The sequence below is a fragment of the Pongo abelii genome, chromosome 19 (assembly GCF_028885655.2).
Source record: "Pongo abelii isolate AG06213 chromosome 19, NHGRI_mPonAbe1-v2.0_pri, whole genome shotgun sequence".
NCBI lineage: Eukaryota > Metazoa > Chordata > Mammalia > Primates > Hominidae > Pongo > Pongo abelii.
Window position 1 is genome coordinate 98149849 of NC_072004.2, and position 18670 is coordinate 98168518.

Below are 18670 nucleotides of genomic sequence, written 5' to 3' on the forward strand. Positions count from 1 at the left end.
GGCTTCCCGAAGGGCCACAGCTCTTCTCTCCCTCTCTCTTCTCTCCTTCTTGTCACTCACAACATTGTTAGCAAGGGACGTGTTTCAGCCCTGTTTGTATGACAGCTCTTTTAGCCCTGCCATTTGGCGGGTCACGAGTTCTTGTCTTGCATCCAGGAAGAATGAGGTATGGGCACAAGTGGAGGGTGAGCAAGGCCAAGAGGAGATTTACTGAGGAACAGAACAGCTCAGAGGAGGCCGCAGTGGGTAGCTCCTCTCCGCAGGCAGGGCATCCCAGCTAGTGTTCAGCTCTCAGCAGAGAGGGGGCCCTGGAATGGGTAGTTCCTCTCTGCAGCTGGCAGTCCCAATGTCTGCTCAGCCCTCAGCAGAGAGGGGAGCCTGGAGCAGGTAGCTCCTCTCTACAGCTGGTAGTCCCAGCATCTGCTCAGCTCTCAGCAGAGGGGGGACCCTGGAGCGGGTAGCTCCTCTCTGCAGGCAGGTCGTCCTGTCATCTCCTCAAATCTGGCTGAGTCTGGGGTTTTCATGGGCTTCAGAGGGGAGGAAGTACATGCTGACTGGTTCATGGGCGGCCATGGGTGGGCCTGGAGAAAGCACCATAAGTTCCCATTCTGGTCCATCAGCCCAGCTCCCAGGATTCAGGCCATCCCTGGCTTCAGGGTGGGCCTTCACTGTGGACCTGCCCTTTGCACCCAAGAGCCTCTCTGCCTCCTGCCATCATCTATGGCGTCCAGGCTGATTGTGCCAAGGAGCTGCCCTCAGCCCCTTCTCAGCCATGGTCGGGAGGCTGCAGCTGCACCCAGGAGGATGGGGTTCCTGCCCACTCCCACCCCCAAGAGCACAGGAATGCGCAGATCTGGAGCCATGGCTGGGCAGCTGCCACTGAACCTGGGGAGCACGAGGGTCTCTCCCTGCTGGCTTGGAAGGTGGGTGGCTTCTGCCTGTTCCTGGCTCCCACCAGCTCCGTGGAGCACACAGCCCCGGCGCCACCTCCCCACTGCTGCGGGCGTCATGACAGTGACTGCTCCAGACAGGCCGCCGCTGCCATCTGTGGGTGCCACATGCAGAGTGACCCAGGGGCTTGCCGCAAGGGCGACAGTCAGGAAGGGACTCCATGTGTGCACATGTATCCAAGCACAAGGCAGGTGTGGGCAGAGAAGTGAGTTGGAGCCATCCTCTGGAGGAGTGAATTACTGGGGATGTTGACCTTGGGATACTGGGAAGAGAGTCCCATTTGCAGAGGAGGAAAAAGCTGCCGGAACGGAAAGTCTGAGAAAGACAGCAAGAGCAGGCCAGAGCAAAGCAGGATGCAGGAGTGAAGGCCTGTAGCGCGGGTGCGTGTGCAAGACCCAGAAATGCGCAGATGTGTGGGGTCAGCAACACCACAGCCACATCCTCAGCCACAGAACAACACAGAACATCTCAAGAATGAACTCATCAACGCACCAACAGTTAGTCTCTCACCTAATAAATAAAGCATATCCCGGTTACAAATAATCAACACAGATGTTTCAATGATCTTGAGTAGAAAGTTGAGAGCTTGTCATTTGAGTCAGGAAATGGGACTCTGCGGAAATGATGGCCTTGAGAGAACCCTCATGTGTTCTTTGCTCAGTTGGCAATTCCATGTGGACAGGAAAAATGGACTGAAAACTTAAACTGAGATGATGAAGATAATATCATTTAATTGAAAATGAAAATGAAAAAGTCATTCATAAACCATTTGAATGGACAAAAAAGAAAATTGGTTAGGAATTAAATTGGCTTGATGAAAGTCACTTTTTTTTCTTTTTTTCTTTTTTTTTTTTTGAGATGGAGTCTCACACTCTATCACCCAGGCTGGAGTGCTATGGTGCGATCTCGGCTCACTGCAACCTCCGCCTCCCGGGTTCAAGCGATTCTCCCGCCTCAGCCTCCTGAGTAGCTGGGATTACAGGCGTGAGCCACAGTGCCTGGCCAAAAGTCACTCTTTTTTTTTTGAGATGGAGTCTCGCTCTGTTGCCCAGGCTGGAGTGCAGTGGAGTGCAGTGGTGAGATCTCGGCTCACTGCAAGCTCTGCCTCCCGGGTTCACACCATTCTCCTGCCTCAGCCTCCCGAGTAGCTGGGACTACAGGCACCCGCTACCACGCCCGGCTAATTTTTTTTTTTTTTTTTTTTGTATTTTTAGTAGAAACAGGGTTTCACCGAATTAGCCAGGATGGTCTCGATCTCCTGACCTTGTGATCCACCTGCCTCCGCCTCCCAAAGTGCTGGGATTTCAGGCGTGAGCCACTGCGCCCGGCCCAAAAGTCACTCTTAAAAGTACTTTCTCGGCTGGGCACAGTGGCTCATGCCTGTAATCCCAGCACTTTGGGAGGCCAAGGCGGGCAGATCACCTGAGGTCAGGAGTTCGAGACCAGCCTTGCCAACATGGCAAAACCCCATCTCCACAAAAACACAAAAATTAGCCAGGCATGGTGGATGGTGGTGGACGCCTGTAATCCCAGCTACTCAGGAGGCTAAGGCAGGAGAATCGCTTGAACCCGGGAGGCGGAGGTTGCAGTGAGCCGAGATCACACCACTGCACTCCCACCTGGGCGACAGAGCAAGACTCCATCTCAAAAAAAAAAAAAAAAAAAAAAAAGTTTCTCAACAAAAACTTAACGGTGGCATGGTTCTGATGAAGATGTTCATGTTCATGGCATGGAGTTAAAATGTCCAAACGGTCAAGGCCACGGATTAATACAGGGACATCCGCAGGCCCTGGCCCGAGGGGAGGAGCATACAGGGAGTGGTTCACCCACTCCACCGCCTTTGGAGCACCTTTTAATTCTCTCACTCTTCTCTAATGTGTTCCTTGATTTATCTATTACCATCTGTAGATTTTCATCTGCTCTTTTTTGCCTTTTTTTTTTTTTTTTTTTGAGACGGAGTTTTGCTCTTGTCACCCAGGCTGGAGTGCAATGGCGCGATCTCAGCTCACTGCAACCTCCGCCTCCCGGGTTCAAGCGATTCTCCTGCCTCAGACTCCCGAGTATCCGGGATTACAGGCGCCCGCCACCACGCCCCACTAATCTTTTTTGCTTTTTAAAATTGTGAAATGCGGTATACACACAGAAAAGTGCGTGAACACACAGATATGTACCATTTAATAGATAGTTATAAAGTGATCCGCCCGCCTCAGCCTCCCAAAGTGCTGGGATTACAGGCGTGAGCCACCGCGCTTGGCCTCAGGAGAGGATTCGTGTTTGATTCTCCCAATGTCCAGGGAAGCGACAGTTCCTATTTGCTCTAGACTAAAATCTATACTTGAATTTTTTGTTTACTGCAGGTAATATTAATTAGGGTTGCGATCCCTGGAAGGCCCGACTATGCGAACGGTTTCTATGAACCATCCTTTGCTGAAGGCTGAAACCTCTTCGTCCCCTGGGAGAGTTCCTATTCAGGCCGTCTTGTAGTTAGTTCATCCTTGTGTTGACAGCTATATTAGGGTTCTCCAGAGAGACGGATCCAGTAGGATATAGACGTAGATCCAGGACAGGAGATGGACTGGGGGAGCTGGCGTTTGCAATTACGGAGGCCGAGAAGTCTGTGAGGGGGAGACCCCGGGACTCGGGTAGCCGGGCTCAGCCCAGGTCTGAAGGCCTCAGAAGCGGGGAAGCCGATGGTGTGGCCCTCAGCACGACCCACCCCAAATCTATGCCTTGCCAGGTTTCTAGGAATTCCTGGTCCAGCCCAGCTGGCACCTGACACTGGCCGTAACAGCAGGGCCACTGTTAGCTGTTAGCCTCTGGGCCCCAGGTTCAGGGGAGGTGTCTCCGTTGCACGTGCACCCCGAGCGCGCCCGCCACTCCCCACATCAGGAGCTCTGTTCCTCCGGTTCAGCAAACGCCCGGGCAAAAGCAGTCTTAACATTCTGGGCTCCCGGCACCCAGACCTTGGGCTGATGTCCCTTGCTATTGGGTCAGCTGTTTAGAAAATATATTCTAACTATTTCCATCAGCATTTCCACTTGTTTTGTGCAGGAGAGTTGAACCCAAACCGTCCGGGTCGGGTCGGTCAGGCCCCGCCCCCTGACGTCACCTCATCCCCACCCAATCCCCCGCGCCTACCTACCTCCCGGCCCCTCCCTTTCCCGCCCCTCAATCCCCCGCGCTCATCTATGAGGCCACGCCCCCCTCCCGCCACCCAATCCCTGTGCTCGTCTCTGCGGTAAGACCCCGCCCCTTCCCGCTTTTCACCCAATCCTAGCGCTTGTCTCTGCGGCCGGGCCCCGCCCCCATCCGCCCCCGCCCAATCCCCGCGCGGACTCATGTCTGCCTGCTCGGCCGCCGTCTCTCGCGTCTCTGCCAGGCCGGGGCGGGTCCGCGGCTGCGGCGGGAACATGGAGGAGCTGCTGAAGCGCGAGCTGGGCTGCGGCTTTGTCAGGGCCACGGGCCACTCGGGGGGCGGGTGTATCAGCCAGGGCCGGAGCTACGACACGGACCAAGGACGAGTGTTCGTGAAAGTGAACCCCAAGGCGGAGGTCAGGCCGCGGGTCGGGCGGGCCGGGGGACCGTTCTCCTTCCGGAGAGGGGCGCGGGGCGAGGCCTGGGCTTCTCCTGCCGGAGGCGGGGGGTGGCTCTCCCGGAACTGCCGCCGCCGCCCCTTGGGGGGAACCCTTTACGCGGGGCGAGCGGTGAACAGTGAACGGGGGCGGTGGAAGCGTCCGGAGGAGTTTGCACCTGCGGGGAACTGTCCGGAGCAGGAACCGCGGCCGCCCTTCACCTGCTGTTCTCCGTGAACTTTCTCTCGGGGGCGCTGCGTGAAATGGGGCGGGTCTGGCTGCTGCAGTCTTGCTCCCGGGGTTCCTGCCCTGCGGTGCTTGTTAAGTGGGGTCGTTCTAGCCGGGGAAGCTGGTTAAGTCCTCAGCTTAAGTGGCTCTGGAGGTGTCCGTCCCCCGTGAGCCTCGGTCAGTGCGTTGTGAAACGGGCGAAGGTGCTGCCCCCAGGCCAGCTGCTGCGCCTCACCACACCCTGGCATGCTCTGTCCTTCTGTTAGAATCATTCTTGGGCCGGGCGCGGTGGCTCACGCCTGTAATCGCAGCACTTTGGGAGACCGAGGTGGGTGGATCACGAAGTCAGGAGTTCGAGACCAGCCTGGCCAACAAGGTGAAACCCCCATCTCTATTGAAAATACAAAAATTAGCTGGGCGTGGTGGTGGGCGCCTGTAATCCCAGCTACTAGGGAGGCTGAGGCAGGAGAATCGCTTGAACCCAGGAGGCAGAGGTTGCAGTGAGCCGAGATCGCACCACTGCACTCCAGCCTGGGCAACAGAGCGAGACTCTGTCTCAAAATAAAAAATCATTCTCGTAGTGATTTACATTTAATTCCCAGAATTGAATCTCACCTTCCATGATGTGGGATCATCTTATTCTGGAACATGGATGTTCTCTCGAGACTCCCCTTCAAACCTTTGTTCTGGAGAGATCAGCTACGGGTCATCCTGTATGTGGCTTTTCTAGGAATCCGTCAACTGTTTGTCCTTGTCCTTTTTTTTTTTTTTTTTTTTTTGAGATGGAGTCTTGCCCTGTCACCCAGGCTGGAGAGCAATGGTGCAATCTCTCAACCTCTGCCTCCCTGGTTCAAGTGATTCTCCTGCCTCAGCCTCCCAAGTATCTGGACAAGCGTGCACGTAGCTAATTTTTGTATTTTTAGTAGAGATGGGGTTTCACCATGTTGACTAGGCTGGTCTTGAACTCCTGACCTCAGGTGATCCGCCCGCCTTGGCCTCCCAGAGTGCTGGGATTACAGGTGTGAGCCACTGCGCCCGGCCCATGCCTGGCTAATTTTTAAATTTTTTGTAGACACAGGGTTTCACTATGTTGCCTAGGCTGATCCCAAATTCTTGGCCTCAAGCCTCCCAAAGTGCTGGGATTACAGACGTGGAGCCACCTCGCCTGGCCCGCAGTCCATTCTAAACACTTTATAAATATTATCATCACTCCTTAAGAGAGATAAAGTTACTGAAAAAGAAGATAAGCACTGTGTAAGCAGAATTTTCAAAGCATTATCTTTAGAAAATAAAGGGAAAACTGGGTCTTAGCTGTACTTTTACTAGAGTACTACTTGAGAAGAAAATAAGGGTAGTACTACAAACAAAATGCAGAGAGAGAGGAAGGAGGGTCTGTGAACCAGCTAGAGGCCAAGGCTCCTCCACAGAAATATCCACTTGGATGTAGCCCTGAGTTTAACTACTCTTAACTAAAGCTAAGAGTAGACCCAAGGTAAAATTAAGCATCAGCTGGGGTGTAGTAGTACAAAAGAGTAACTTATGGGAGGAGGATGGGAGAAAACCAATTACACAAGGATGCCAGGGACAGATAAAAATAATCAAGAGGAGGTCAGGCACAGTGGCTTACAGTGGCATATAATTCCAGCACTTTGGGAGGCCGAGGCGGGCAGATCACCTGAGGTCAGGAGTTTGGGACCAGCCTGGCCAACATGGCAAAACCGCATCTCTACTAAAAATACAAAAATTAGCTGGATGTGGTGGCGCACACCTGTAATTCCAGCTACTTGGGAGGCTGAGGTAGCAGAATTGTTTGAACCCGGGAGGTAGATATTGCGGTGAGCCGAGATTGTGCCATTGCACTCCAGCCTGGGTGACAGAGCAAGACTCTGTCTTAAAAAAAAAAAAAAATGCTGGGCGCGGTGGCTCACGCCTGTAATCCCAGCACTTTTGGCAGCCAAGGTGGGTGGATCATGAGATCAGGAGATTGAGACCATCCTGGCTAACATGATGAAACCCTGTCTCTACTAAAAATACAAAAAAATTAGCTGGGTGTGGTGGCGGGCGCCTGTAGTCCCAGCTACTTGGGAGGCTGAGGCAGGAGAATGGTGTGAATCCGGGAGGCGGAGCTTGCAGTGAGCCGAGATCGTGCCACTGCACTCCAGCCTGGGTGGCAGAGTGAGACTCCATCTCAAAAAAAAAAAAAAAAAAAAAAAAAAAGGCTAGACACGGTGGCTCATGCCTGTAATCCCAGCACTTTGGGAGGCCAAGGTGAGCAGATCACCTGAGGTCGGGAGTTTGAAACCAGCCTGACCAACATGGAGAAACCCCATCTCTATTAAAAATACAAAATTAGCCGGGCATGGTGGCACATGCCTGTAATCCCAGCTACTTGGGAAGGCTAAGGCAGGAGAATTGCTTGAACCTGGGAGGCAGAGGTTGCAGTGAGCTGAGATTGTGCCATTGTACTCCAGCCTGGGCAACAAGAGTGAAACTCCGTCTCAAAATAAAACACACACACACACACACACAAATAAAAATACAAACATTGGCCGGGCATGGTGGCACGCACCTATAATCCCAGCTACTCTGGAGGCTGAGGCAGGAGAATCACTTGAACGCAGGAGGTGGAGGTTGCAGTGAGCCGATATTGTGCCACTGCACTCCAGCCTGCTGGGTGACAGAACGAGACTCTGTGTCAAAAAAAAAAAAAAGAGTGTTCTAGCAGCGGTGACATGGCAGCTGTGGTGGGGCTCTGAGGCTGAGGAGGTGGGGACTCTGAAGAACTGAAAGAAGGCTGAAGACAGCTGGAAGTCAGGAGCACAAGGAGAGTGTGTGTGTCTGTGTGTATGTTGTGTGTCTGTACGTTGTATGTGTGTATGTATGTTGTGTGTATGTATTGTGTGTCTGTGTGTGTGTAAGGATGGAGCCCCAGGTGAGGATGAGAGAGTGGGTAGGGCAGTGGTGTGTGTCTCAGGAGAAAAGGAAAGGCCGCTGGCCCTGACCTCTTCTGCAGGGATCACTGCTGTGTATGTTGTGTGTGTGTGTGTCTGTGTGTTGTTTGTGTATGGTGTGTCTGTATGTCATATGTACGTGTGTCTGTGTATGTTGTGTGTGTTGTGTGTCTGTGTGTAAGGGTGGAGCCCCAGGTGAGGATGGGAGAGCGGGCAGGGCAGTGGTGTGTGTAGCAGGAGGAAAGGAAAGGCTGCTGGCTCTGACCTCTTCTCCAGGGATCACTGCTGTGTATGTTGTGTGTGTGTGTTTGTGTGTTGTGTGTGTATGGTGTGTCTGTATGTCGTATGTATGTGTGTCTGTGTATGTTGTGTGTTGTGTGTTGTGTGTCTATATGTTGTGTGTATTGTGTGTATGTTGTGTGTGTGTGTTATGTGTCTCTGTGTGTAAAGGTGGAGCCCCAGGTGAGGATGGGAGAGCGGGCAGGGCAGTGGTGTGTGTAGCAGGAGGAAAGGAAAGGCTGCTGGCTCTGACCTCTTCTCCAGGGATCACTGCTGTGTATGTTGTGTGTGTGTGTTTGTGTGTTGTGTGTGTATGGTGTGTCTGTATGTCGTATGTATGTGTGTCTGTGTATGTTGTGTGTTGTGTGTCTATATGTTGTGTGTATTGTGTGTATGTTGTGTGTGTGTGTTATGTGTCTCTGTGTGTAAAGGTGGAGCCCCAGGTGAGGATGGGAGAGCGGGCAGGGCGGTGGTGTGTGTAGCAGGAGGAAAGGAAAGGCTGCTGGCTCTGACCTCTTCTCCAGGGATCACTGCTGTGTATGTTGTGTGTGTGTGTGTCTGTGTGTTGTTTGTGTATGGTGTGTCTGTATGTCATATGTACGTGTGTCTGTGTATGTTGTGTGTGTTGTGTGTCTGTATATGTTGTGTGTGTGTTGTGTGTCTCTGTGTAAGGGTGGAGCCCCAGGTGAGGATGGGAGAGCGGGCAGGGCAGTGGTGTGTGTAGCAGGAGGAAAGGAAAAGCCGCTGGCTCTGACCTCTTCTCCAGGGATCACTGCTGTGCGGTGAGCAGGGGGACCCAAGGGAGGAGTCGCTGTGGTCCCGGGGAGTCAGATGGAAACGGCATCTCAAGATGAGGTGGTTTCCAGTGCTGGGTAGGAGGTGGCGTAGAACTTGGTGGTCTATTCAGGTGAAAAGTGACCCCAGGTCACTGGCATAGGCAGTCAGGGTGCCACCTGCACCTGAGAGGCCGGGTGAGTCTGTGTCCTGTAGGTGGAACAGGACTGCAGTTGAGGTGTTGTCTGAGGACACTGACAGGTAACCCATGTTCACAGTCCCACTGTTGCCGGATCTTAGTGGAATTAGTACCTTCGACTTTCCTCTCTCCAGAGAACCTCCCGATTCCACCATAGCACACAAATATAGTCCAACACTAGAAAGCTCAAGCCCTCTTCTTCCAGTACGGCATCGGAACCTGTAGCCTACCCTGTTGGCAACTGCCTTTGAAAACACTGTCCATGTATATGGAATCCTCAGTCAGGATAGTCTTGGTTTGAAGTTGTAATGGTAGAGGAAAACATGTCTACAGAACCTTTCCGGAAGTAACTTCGCCTGCCTCCATTTCCACTTCCTCTGGTATTTTTCTGACAGGCCAGAAGAATGTTTGAAGGTGAGATGGCAAGTTTAACTGCCATCCTGAAAACAAACACGGTGAAAGTGCCCAAGCCCATCAAGGTTCTGGATGCCCCAGGTGGCGGGAGCGTGCTGGTGATGGAGCACCTGGACATGAGGCATCTGAGCAGGTGTGTCTTCACAACCCCACCACGCCCCCCCCAGGGTGGCTTTATTATCTGAGCAGGTGCATAGGTGCATCTCCACACCAGCCCCAGGCTGGCTTTATTATCTGAGCAGGTGTGTCTTCACCGCACCGCCCTTCCCCCGCCCCCGGCTTTGTTACCTGAGCAGGTGTGTCTTCACATCACCCCCTGGCCTGGCTGGCTTTATTATCTGAACAGGTATGTGTTCACACCACCCCCCAGCTGGCTTCATGCCATCCCCTGGCTGGCTTTGTTATCTGAGTGGGTGCGCCTTCACACCAGCCCCCAGCTGGCTTTCTTTTCCACCAAGTGGTTCTCTGATGACTGAAGCTTGTACTGGGGGCATCATTTTGAGGAGTGTAATGCAAAGAACCCGTGACTCCACATACCGTGAGTTCTGCAGAATGAACGGCAGGCACTCTCTGCAACCAAGGGCGGAAGCAAGAGGAATCTCCCAAAGTGAGATGCTGACCGAAGGCCCCGCTGCGGGCCGGGCGCGGTGGCTCACGCCTGGAATCCCAACACTTCGGGAGGCTGAGGCGGGTGGATCACTTGAGGTCAGGAGTTTGAGACCAGCCTGGCCAACATGGTGAAACCCCATCTCTACCAAAAATCCAAAAATTAGCTGGATGTGGTGGCGGCGTGTCTAATTCCAGCTACTCGGGAGGCTGAGGCAGAGGCAGAGGTTGCAGTGAGCTGAGATCGCACCACTGCACTCCAGCCTGGGCAATAGAGCGAGACTCAGTCTCAAAAAAAGAGAAAAAAAAAAAAAACCCTCTTGCAAACTTGGATGAGGCTGGCAAAGATTGTCAAATAATTAACACCTTTATCCCCCTCTTGCTTCACCAGAACCGACTTTCTGTCCTCAAAATGTCCGACCTATTAGCCGGGTGCGGTGACTCCCGCCTGTAATCCCAGCACTTCGGGAGGCCGAGGTGGGCAGATGACTTGAGGTCAGAGTTTGAGACCAGCCCGGCCAACACAGTGAAAGCCCGCCTCTACTAAAAATACAAAAAATCAGCCGGGCGTGGTGGCAGGCGCCAGTAATCCCAGCTACTCGGGAGGCTGAGCAGGAGAATGGCTTGAACCTGGGAGGCGGAGCTTGCAGTGAGCCGAGATCGTGCCACTGCACTCCAGCCTGGGTGACAGAGCGAGACTCCGTCTCAAAAAAAAAAAAAAAGTTTGACCCTCTTTATGTGCCCTGAGACTGAGCAGTGGGTGTGTTGCCTTTCTGTGTGTCATCTGTTTAGTTGCTGTCCTTTGATTTGACAGTCATGCTGCAAAGCTTGGAGCCCAGCTGGCCGATTTACACCTTGATAACAAGAAGCATGGAGAGATGCTCCTGAAGGAGGCGGGCACAGTGGGTATGGCACTGCATGGGCCATGGGTGCTCCCGCCTAGAGGAGGACGTTCAGCCAGTGTGGGCTCAGAGGGGGGACCGTGCAGCAGCCGTGGGAGGGTCGGATGTGGGCTGATGCCGGAGCAAGGGAATGTCGACGTTGAGCCACATCTCACAGTGCACTGAACACAGTGAATGTGATGTGTCTGTTGTGTCCTAAATGCATTTGAAAGATGAAAACATTTGCTGGACGCAAGATGCCCCTAGTGTTACGGTTGCTTTTACCTCTTGTTCCCCAGAAGAGTGTAAGCAGAGGCTCTCTGGCTTTCTATAAAAAGCAAGACCTTTAACCACAGGGTCTGTTCCTATAAAACAGTCATACTTGAGGCTCAGAATTACAGCCATCATGTCTGACCTTTCCAGAACGTAACGCGCTGTCAGGATCGAGGGAATTTTCCAGTATTTTAATCTGCTGACATTTGGAATCTGTGCGCAGCCCACATGGTAAATGTGGGGAGATTAGCTGACGATCGGAACAGATCACCAGGGGCCTGCTGTACGAGACACAGACATGCTGTTAGACAGTCTGTTCTGTAAGGGTCCATGACGGATCCCCCCAGGCGGCCTGTGTGGTAAGGATCCACTGAGAGGCCTCCCAAGTCGCCTGTCCTGTCCCTTCCAGTCTTACGGAGTTTAGCCCATTGGGATTTTCCTTGAGTTAGGGAGACTGCAGAGGAGTGAGATTATTTCTTTTTTTTTTTTTTTTTTTTTTTTTTTTGAGATGGAGTTTCGCTCTTGTCCCCCAGGCTGGAGGGCAGTGGTGCAATCTCGGCTCACCACAACCTCTGTCTCCTGGGTTCAAGCAATTTTCCTGCCTCAGCCTCCCGAGTAGCTGGGATTAGAGGTGCACGCCACCGCGCCCAGCTAATTTTTGTATTTTTAGTAGAGACGGGGTTTCACCATGTTGGCCAGGCTGGTCTCAATCTCCTGACCTCAGGTGATCCACCCACCTCAGCCTCCCAAAGTGCTGGGATTACAGGCATGAGCCACTGCACCCTGCCTGAGATTATGTCAAAGCACAATAGTTTATCTGACACACATGGCACCAGGTTTGCCACTGAGAGCCATCCTTTCTGATGGACTGGGGGCAGATTCTTTTTCCTCTTTATTTATTTATTTTTATTTTATTTTTTTGAGAAAGAGTCTTGCTTTGTTCCCCAGGCTGGAGTGCAGTGGCGTGATCTCCGCTTACTGCAAGCTCTGCCTCCCAGGTTCACGCCATTCTCCTGCCTCAGCCTCCTAAGTAGCTGGGACTACAGGCGCCCGCCACCACGCCTGGCTAATATTTTGTATTTTTAGTAGAGACGGGGTTTCACTGTGCTAGCCAGGATGGTCTCGACTTCCTGACTTCGTGATCCACCTGCCTCGGCCTCCCAAAGTGCTGGGCTTACAGGCTTGAGCCACCGCGCCTGGCCTGTTTTTTACTTTTTATGTTTTTTATGTTTTGTTTTGTTTTTTTTTTTGAAACGGAGTTTTGCTCTTGTTGCCCAGGCTGGAGTGCAGTGGCGCGATCTCAGCTCACCGCAACCGCCGCCTCCTGGATTCAAGTGATTCTCCTGCCTCAGCCTTCTGAGTAGCTGGGATTACAGGCATGTGCCACCATGCCCAGCTAATTTTGTATTTTCAGTAGAGATGGGGTTTCTCCATGTTGGTCAGGCTGGTCTCAAATTCCCAACCTCAGGTGATCCACCTGCCTCGGCCTCCCAAAGTGCTGGGATTACAGGCATGAGCCGCTGTGCCCGGCCATTTTTATGTTTTTTTTTTGAGACGGAGTTTCACTCTTGTTGCCCAGGCTGGAGTGCAATGGAACGATCTCAGCTCGCTGCAACCTCTGCCTCCCGGGTTCAAGTGATTCTCCTGCCTCAACCTCCCGAGTAGCTGGGATTATAGGCGCCTGCCACCATGCCTAGCTAATTTTTATATGTTCAGTAGAGACAGGGTTTCACCACGTTGGGCAGGCTGGTCTCAAACTGCTGACCTCCGGTGATCCGCCCACCTAAGCCTCCCAAAGTGTCTTTCCTCTTTAAGAACATCCTCTTTTTTTTCCTGACACAGTGTGGTCTTCCCCCACACCCCCGCGTGTTGGGATGTGAGACAGGTCCCCTGAGAGGTGCCCGCAGGCTCCCTGTCCTGTGCGTGTCCTCTGGTGCCGCTGCTCGGGAGCAGCTAGTGTCTTTGATGCTGACGTCTGCTGGAGCAGGCTCTGTTCGGGGTGTTGTGTGAGCTGGTGGAGACCCAGGCCCTGTTTGTCTCTGGCAGGGGCCTAAGCTGGTAGGAGCTCGCTGGGGTCGTGTCTGAAGGTGACTCGGTTTCGAGAGTGGGCGCTGGGATCCCTGGAACTGATTTTCCTTCTTTCACTTTGCTTGCAGGGAGAGGAGGCAGGCGGGAGGAGCGGCCCTTTGTGGACCAGTTTGGATTTGACGTGGTGACGTGCTGTGGATACCTCCCCCAGGTGAGTGCACGGTGTTTGCTTCTATTTCACAATCAGGTCAGCTGTTCAGACACAGGGGTCGGGGGGACACACCCCCTTCCTTTTTTTGTGAGCTTTAGTAAAAGTATTTGCACCGTTTTCTCTTTGCTGATGTTTGAGAGGTTGACATGAGATTGACCCACCTAATATGCTAGGTAAGCATGAAGAAACCGAGGAGGACCAGCAGGTTAGGAGCTGGATTTCAAGGTGGGTAAAAATGAGGGAATTTAACACATATTTTATTTTAGGTATACTAAACTCTCAAAGAGGGTGGAATGGCAAGGGTTTGTCACTTTTGGTTGTGTGATTTTGTGGTGGCTTCCCTCTGCATTTCCGCCTGGGGAGTTCTGCTTGGCGCCCAGCACGTGTGCAGTGGACAGGGCTCCTGTCCTGTCCTCGGGAGGAGGACACAGATGAACCCAGAAAACTTTCCAGGGTTTCCTGGCGGGCGCAGAGGGCAGTAGAAAGACTTGGAAATGTTGAAGGTTGTCCAGAAACCTGCTTAGGAGCGGGGAGTGGCGCCCTCTGGTCCTGCCTACTCCGAGGGGTTTTTCGCCAGCTCCACCCCTTCGTCTTGTGGCTGTACTCACAGTGTGTGTGTGCACGTGTGTGTGTGTGCATATGTGTATGTATGTGCATATGTGTGCATGCACACGTATGCACATCTGCGTGCACGTGTGTGCATGTGTGGGTGCATGGGCGCCTTGTGCATTGTGTATGTGTGCACGTGTGTGTGCGCACGCGTGTGTGCACACGTGTGTGTGCAGGCGTGTGTGCGCATGACTGTGTGCCTGATGCATGATGTTGGCATCGTGTGCTACTCCAGTCTTGTGTGTCTGTCTTGCTTCCCTCCTGAGTGGTAAGCACCTGTGACCTGGATGTCCTTTCTTGGGGTCCTTCTCCATGGGGCTCCATGTGACTTTTCCTGTCATCACTGTCTGGGGAGGGGCTGTCTGGACAGATGTCAGAAGTGAGCCATGGGGTCAAGGCAGGTCAGCCAGCTCTGGCCTCAGTACTCCAGCGTGAGTGTAAATTAAGAGGAACTGTTAGCCAGTTGCTTTAGCAGCAAAAAAAAAATTTTTTTTTTTTTTTAAATAAAAGAGCCCTGGTGGCTCACGCCTGTAATCCCAGCACTTTGGGAGGCCGAGGTGGGAGGATTGCTTGAGCCCAGGAGTTCGAGACCAGCCTGGCCAACGTGGCGAAACCCTCTCTCTAGTAAAAATACAAAAAATTAGCAGGGTGTGGTGGTGCGTGCCTGTAGTTCCAGCCACTTGGAAGGCTGAGGTGGGAGGATTGCTTAAGCTTGGGAATTCAAGGCTGCAGTGAGCTCTGATTGCACCACTGCACTCCAGCTTGGGTAATGGAGCAAGACCTTGTTTCACAAAAATGAGAAAAGAAAGAGAAAATGTTCTGGACCGGGCGTGATGGCTCACGCCTGTAATCCCAGCACTTTGGGAGGCTGAGGCGGGCAGATCACCTGAGATAAGGAGTTTGAGACCAGCCTGACCAACATGGTGAAATCCTGTCTCTACTAAAAATACAAAAATTAGCCGGGCTTGGTGGTGCGCACCTGTAATCCCAGCTACTCTGGGAGCTGAGGCAGGAGAATCGCTTGAACCCGGGAGACGGAGATTGCAGTGAGCTGAAATCACGCCATTGCACTCGAGCCTGGGTGACAAGAGTGAAACTTCATCTCAAAAAAGAAAAAAATAAAAAGTAAAAAGTAAAAAACTAAAAAGTAGTACAGTCAGATACCTTTTGTTACATATGGAACCTGTAAAGACCAAAAAGTGTGCTGCACGTGTGTCAGCCAGAGCACGAGGGAGCAGGCCCCGTGGCACCCTGTGATGCGAGTGTGACTTGGGGCAACAATCTTTACGGACAGCAACGTGGCAATGCCTATCAAAAAAAAATTTTTTTTTTGAGACAGAGTCTCGCTCTGTTGCCCAGGCTGGAGTGCAGTGGTGCAATCTCGGCTCACTGCAAGTTCCGCATCCCAGGTTCACGCCATTCTTCTGCCTCAGCCTCCTGAGTAGCTGGGACTACAGGTGCCCGTCACCATGCCCGGCTAATTTTTTTTTTTGTATTTTTAGTAGAGATGGAGTTCCACCGTGTTAGCCAGGACAGTCTTGATCTCCTGGCCTCGTGATCTGCCTGCCTCGACCTCCCAAAGTGCTGGGATTACAGGCATGAGCCACCGTGCCTGGCCAAAAATTTAAAATTTAGTTTTAATTTTAATTTTAAAAGATAGACTCTCACTCTGTTGCCCAGGCTGGAGAGCAGTGGCACGATCATAGCTCACTGCAGCCTCAAACTTTCTGGGCTCAAGCTATCCTCCTGCCTCAGCCTCCCATGTAGCTGGGACTACAGGCATGCACCACCACACTTGGCTAATTTTTTAATTTTTTTGTAGAGACAGGGGTCTCACTATGTTGCCCAGGCTGGTCTCAAACTCCTGGCCTCAAGTGATCCTCCCACCTCAGCCACGCAAAGTGCTGGAATTACAGATATTGGTCACCACTCCCAGCCCCCTTTCAAATTTTTAAATTTGTTTATTTTTTTTGAAATGGAGTCTCGCTGTCACCCAGGCTGGAGTGTGGTGGTGCGATCTTGGCTCCCTGCAACCTCCGCTTCTGGGTTCAATCAGTTCTCCTGCCTCAGCCTCCTGTGTGACTGGGATTACAGGCGCCCACCACCATGTCTGGCTAATTTTTGTATTTTTAGTAGAGACGAGGTTTCACCATGTTGGCCAGGCTGGTCTCGAATTCCTGACCTCAAGCAATCTGCCCGCTTCGGCCTCCCAAAGTGCTGGGATTATAGGCATGGGCCACCGCACCTGGCCCCCCTTTCAAAATTTTAAATGGACTTATGCTCTGACCCAGTAATTATCCTTTAGGATTGATACTACAGGCATACTTACATGTATGCAAAATGGCACAGACACAAGGGTATTTGCTGCGCCACTCTTGGTACTATGATAAGGAAAATCCAGAGGACCACTGGGTGAAGTTCTGGTGCATCATCTGATGAACTGTCGTCAGCTGCTACAAAACAACGTAAAGAGAGCGGGAGCAGGGCCGGGCGCGGTGGCCTACACCTGTAATCCCAGCACTTTGAGAGGCCGAAGCGGGCAGATCACCTGAGGTCAGGAGTTTGAGACCAGCCTGACCAACATGGTGAAACCCCGTCTCTACTAAAAATACAAAAAAATTAGCCGGGTGTGGTGGCGCATGCTTGTAATCCCAGCTACTTGGGAGGCTGAGGCAGGAGAATCGCTTGAACCCTGGGGGCAGAGGTTGCAGTGAGCCGAGATCGTGCCACTGCACTCCAGCCTGGGCGATGAAAGCGAAACTCTATCTCAAAAAGAAAAAAAATGTTCTAGAAGCCTTCATTCTTGGAAGGCTACAGAGTGGGTCCTGAAGCATCCCCATGCTTCCCACTGCTCTTGGGATAGGATCTGAGGTCTCAGCATGTCCATGAGACTCCGGTTCCCCTCGGGATGTGGTTCCCTCCTCAGCCTCCTGTGACTGCCAGCCCTCCCACGTACCGCCCCTGCAGCCCTCTCCACTTTGAGATGCTTGTGGGTAGCTGAGCTCTCCCTCGGTTCTGGCATTTTCCAGTGAACTGTGCTTTTGCTGTTACTGTGCAGGTGAATGACTGGCAGGAGGACTGGGTCGTGTTCTATGCCCGGCAGCGCATTCAGCCCCAGATGGACATGGTGGAGAAGGAGTCTGGGGACAGGGAGGCCCTCCAGCTTTGGTCTGCTCTGCAGGTGAGCGGGGCCCCACTGCATGCCCAGCACCTGCCACACGCCCCACTTGCCTGAGGTAGGGGAGGCACCAAGGCAGGTGAGGCCACCTCTGAGTCTGATTCTGGGTGGGAAGCGGGTGCCCGGCGGTGTCCTATCCGCTGCTGCCTGGGCTGGGGGCGGGCACCTGGAGTGGCGCCCCTCATGCACGCTTTGATCAATTTGCTGAGGCTCCATTTTGCTCCCTGCAGTTGAAGATCCCTGACCTGTTCCGTGACCTGGAGATCATCCCAGCCTTACTCCACGGGGACCTCTGGGGCGGAAACGTGGCAGAGGATTCCTCTGGGCCGGTCATTTTTGACCCAGCTTCTTTCTACGGCCACTCGGAATATGAGCTGGCAATAGCTGGCATGTTTGGGGGCTTTAGCAGCTCCTTTTACTCTGCCTACCACAGCAAAATCCCCAAGGCCCCGGGATTCGAGAAGCGCCTTCAGTTGTATCAGCTCTTTCACTACTTGAACCACTGGAATCATTTTGGATCGGGGTACAGAGGATCCTCCCTGAACATCATGAGGAATCTGGTCAAGTGAGCGGGTCTTGCTCTGGAAGGAGGCTGCAGAGGTTTCTCCACAGTCCTCTTCCGGGCAGATCCTTGCTTCTTCACATGGCCGGAGTAGCTTAAGACCAACGCAGTAGCTGATTTCCAGGCCTTGCAAAGTATATAATATCTAAGAGGAAAGGTTTCGTCATCCCACCGTTGTCCACTTTGTGGGGATTTGTAGGTAGATGGAGCCACGCTACAGGCAGGGTATGAGCAGAGGGATGTATGGAGTGTGGGTGACTCTGAGCCCCACTGCCGCTGCAAGGTGGAGAAACTGTAAGTGAACTCCTGTGGGTGCGGGGGAGGGTATCCGGTGTGTAGGGTGGTGGCCAGCGCCCCTGGGCACTGCTGCTCGCAGGTACCTTGCCGCCGCCTCCTCCTCCCTGCTCTCCTGTGCAGGAATGTCTCTGAGCTGTTCACGTTGATGCTTCTTGGTTGGCAAGACTTGGGTGTAGACATGAAACCGTCTTACTAAAAGCGTCTTAAAGTGACCAATTCCAAAATCAAGCATATTCCCTTTTCCTGCATGATCCTGGGCCCTGCCGCAGGCTGAGCGAGTCTGTAAACTGATTCTGGGAGAGACCAAGCTGCTGGCCGTAGGGTGTCCTTGGGTAAATCCAGGAGTCTTCATTGCTTCTGTTATTACCCCATCTCCTCTGCCATTTTCTAAAGCTTGCTGAGTTGTCATTCCTTTGCAACATTAAAATACATGCTGAACTAATATTTTTCGTTCCTTCAGTGTTGTAGTAATGAGAAATATTTCATGAATGGCATTGATGCTAATAAATCCTTTGCACAAAAATTTGAATAAACTTTCAGTGGTTTCGATAATGTACAAGATTGTATATTTCCCTCGTTTATTGTAATTCAATATTTATCTTAGTTGTTTGCTGAAAAACTTTTGTAATATGGTGTGACAAACAGGTACAACTAGTG

The 18670-nt window shown here is 52.4% G+C and overlaps 1 protein-coding gene across 1 annotated transcript; it reads left to right on the forward strand.

The window, feature by feature from the left end:
• The first annotated feature begins 4355 nt into the window (after positions 1-4355).
• Positions 4356-18452, forward strand: FN3KRP (fructosamine 3 kinase related protein). Its single transcript, NM_001132895.2, is given in 6 exon segments — positions 4356-4502; positions 9350-9501; positions 10789-10880; positions 13285-13367; positions 17035-17157; positions 17385-18452. Coding segments are annotated over 6 exon segments (930 nt in total). The 5' UTR covers positions 4356-4361; the 3' UTR covers positions 17724-18452.
• Positions 18453-18670: the final 218 nt, after the last annotated feature.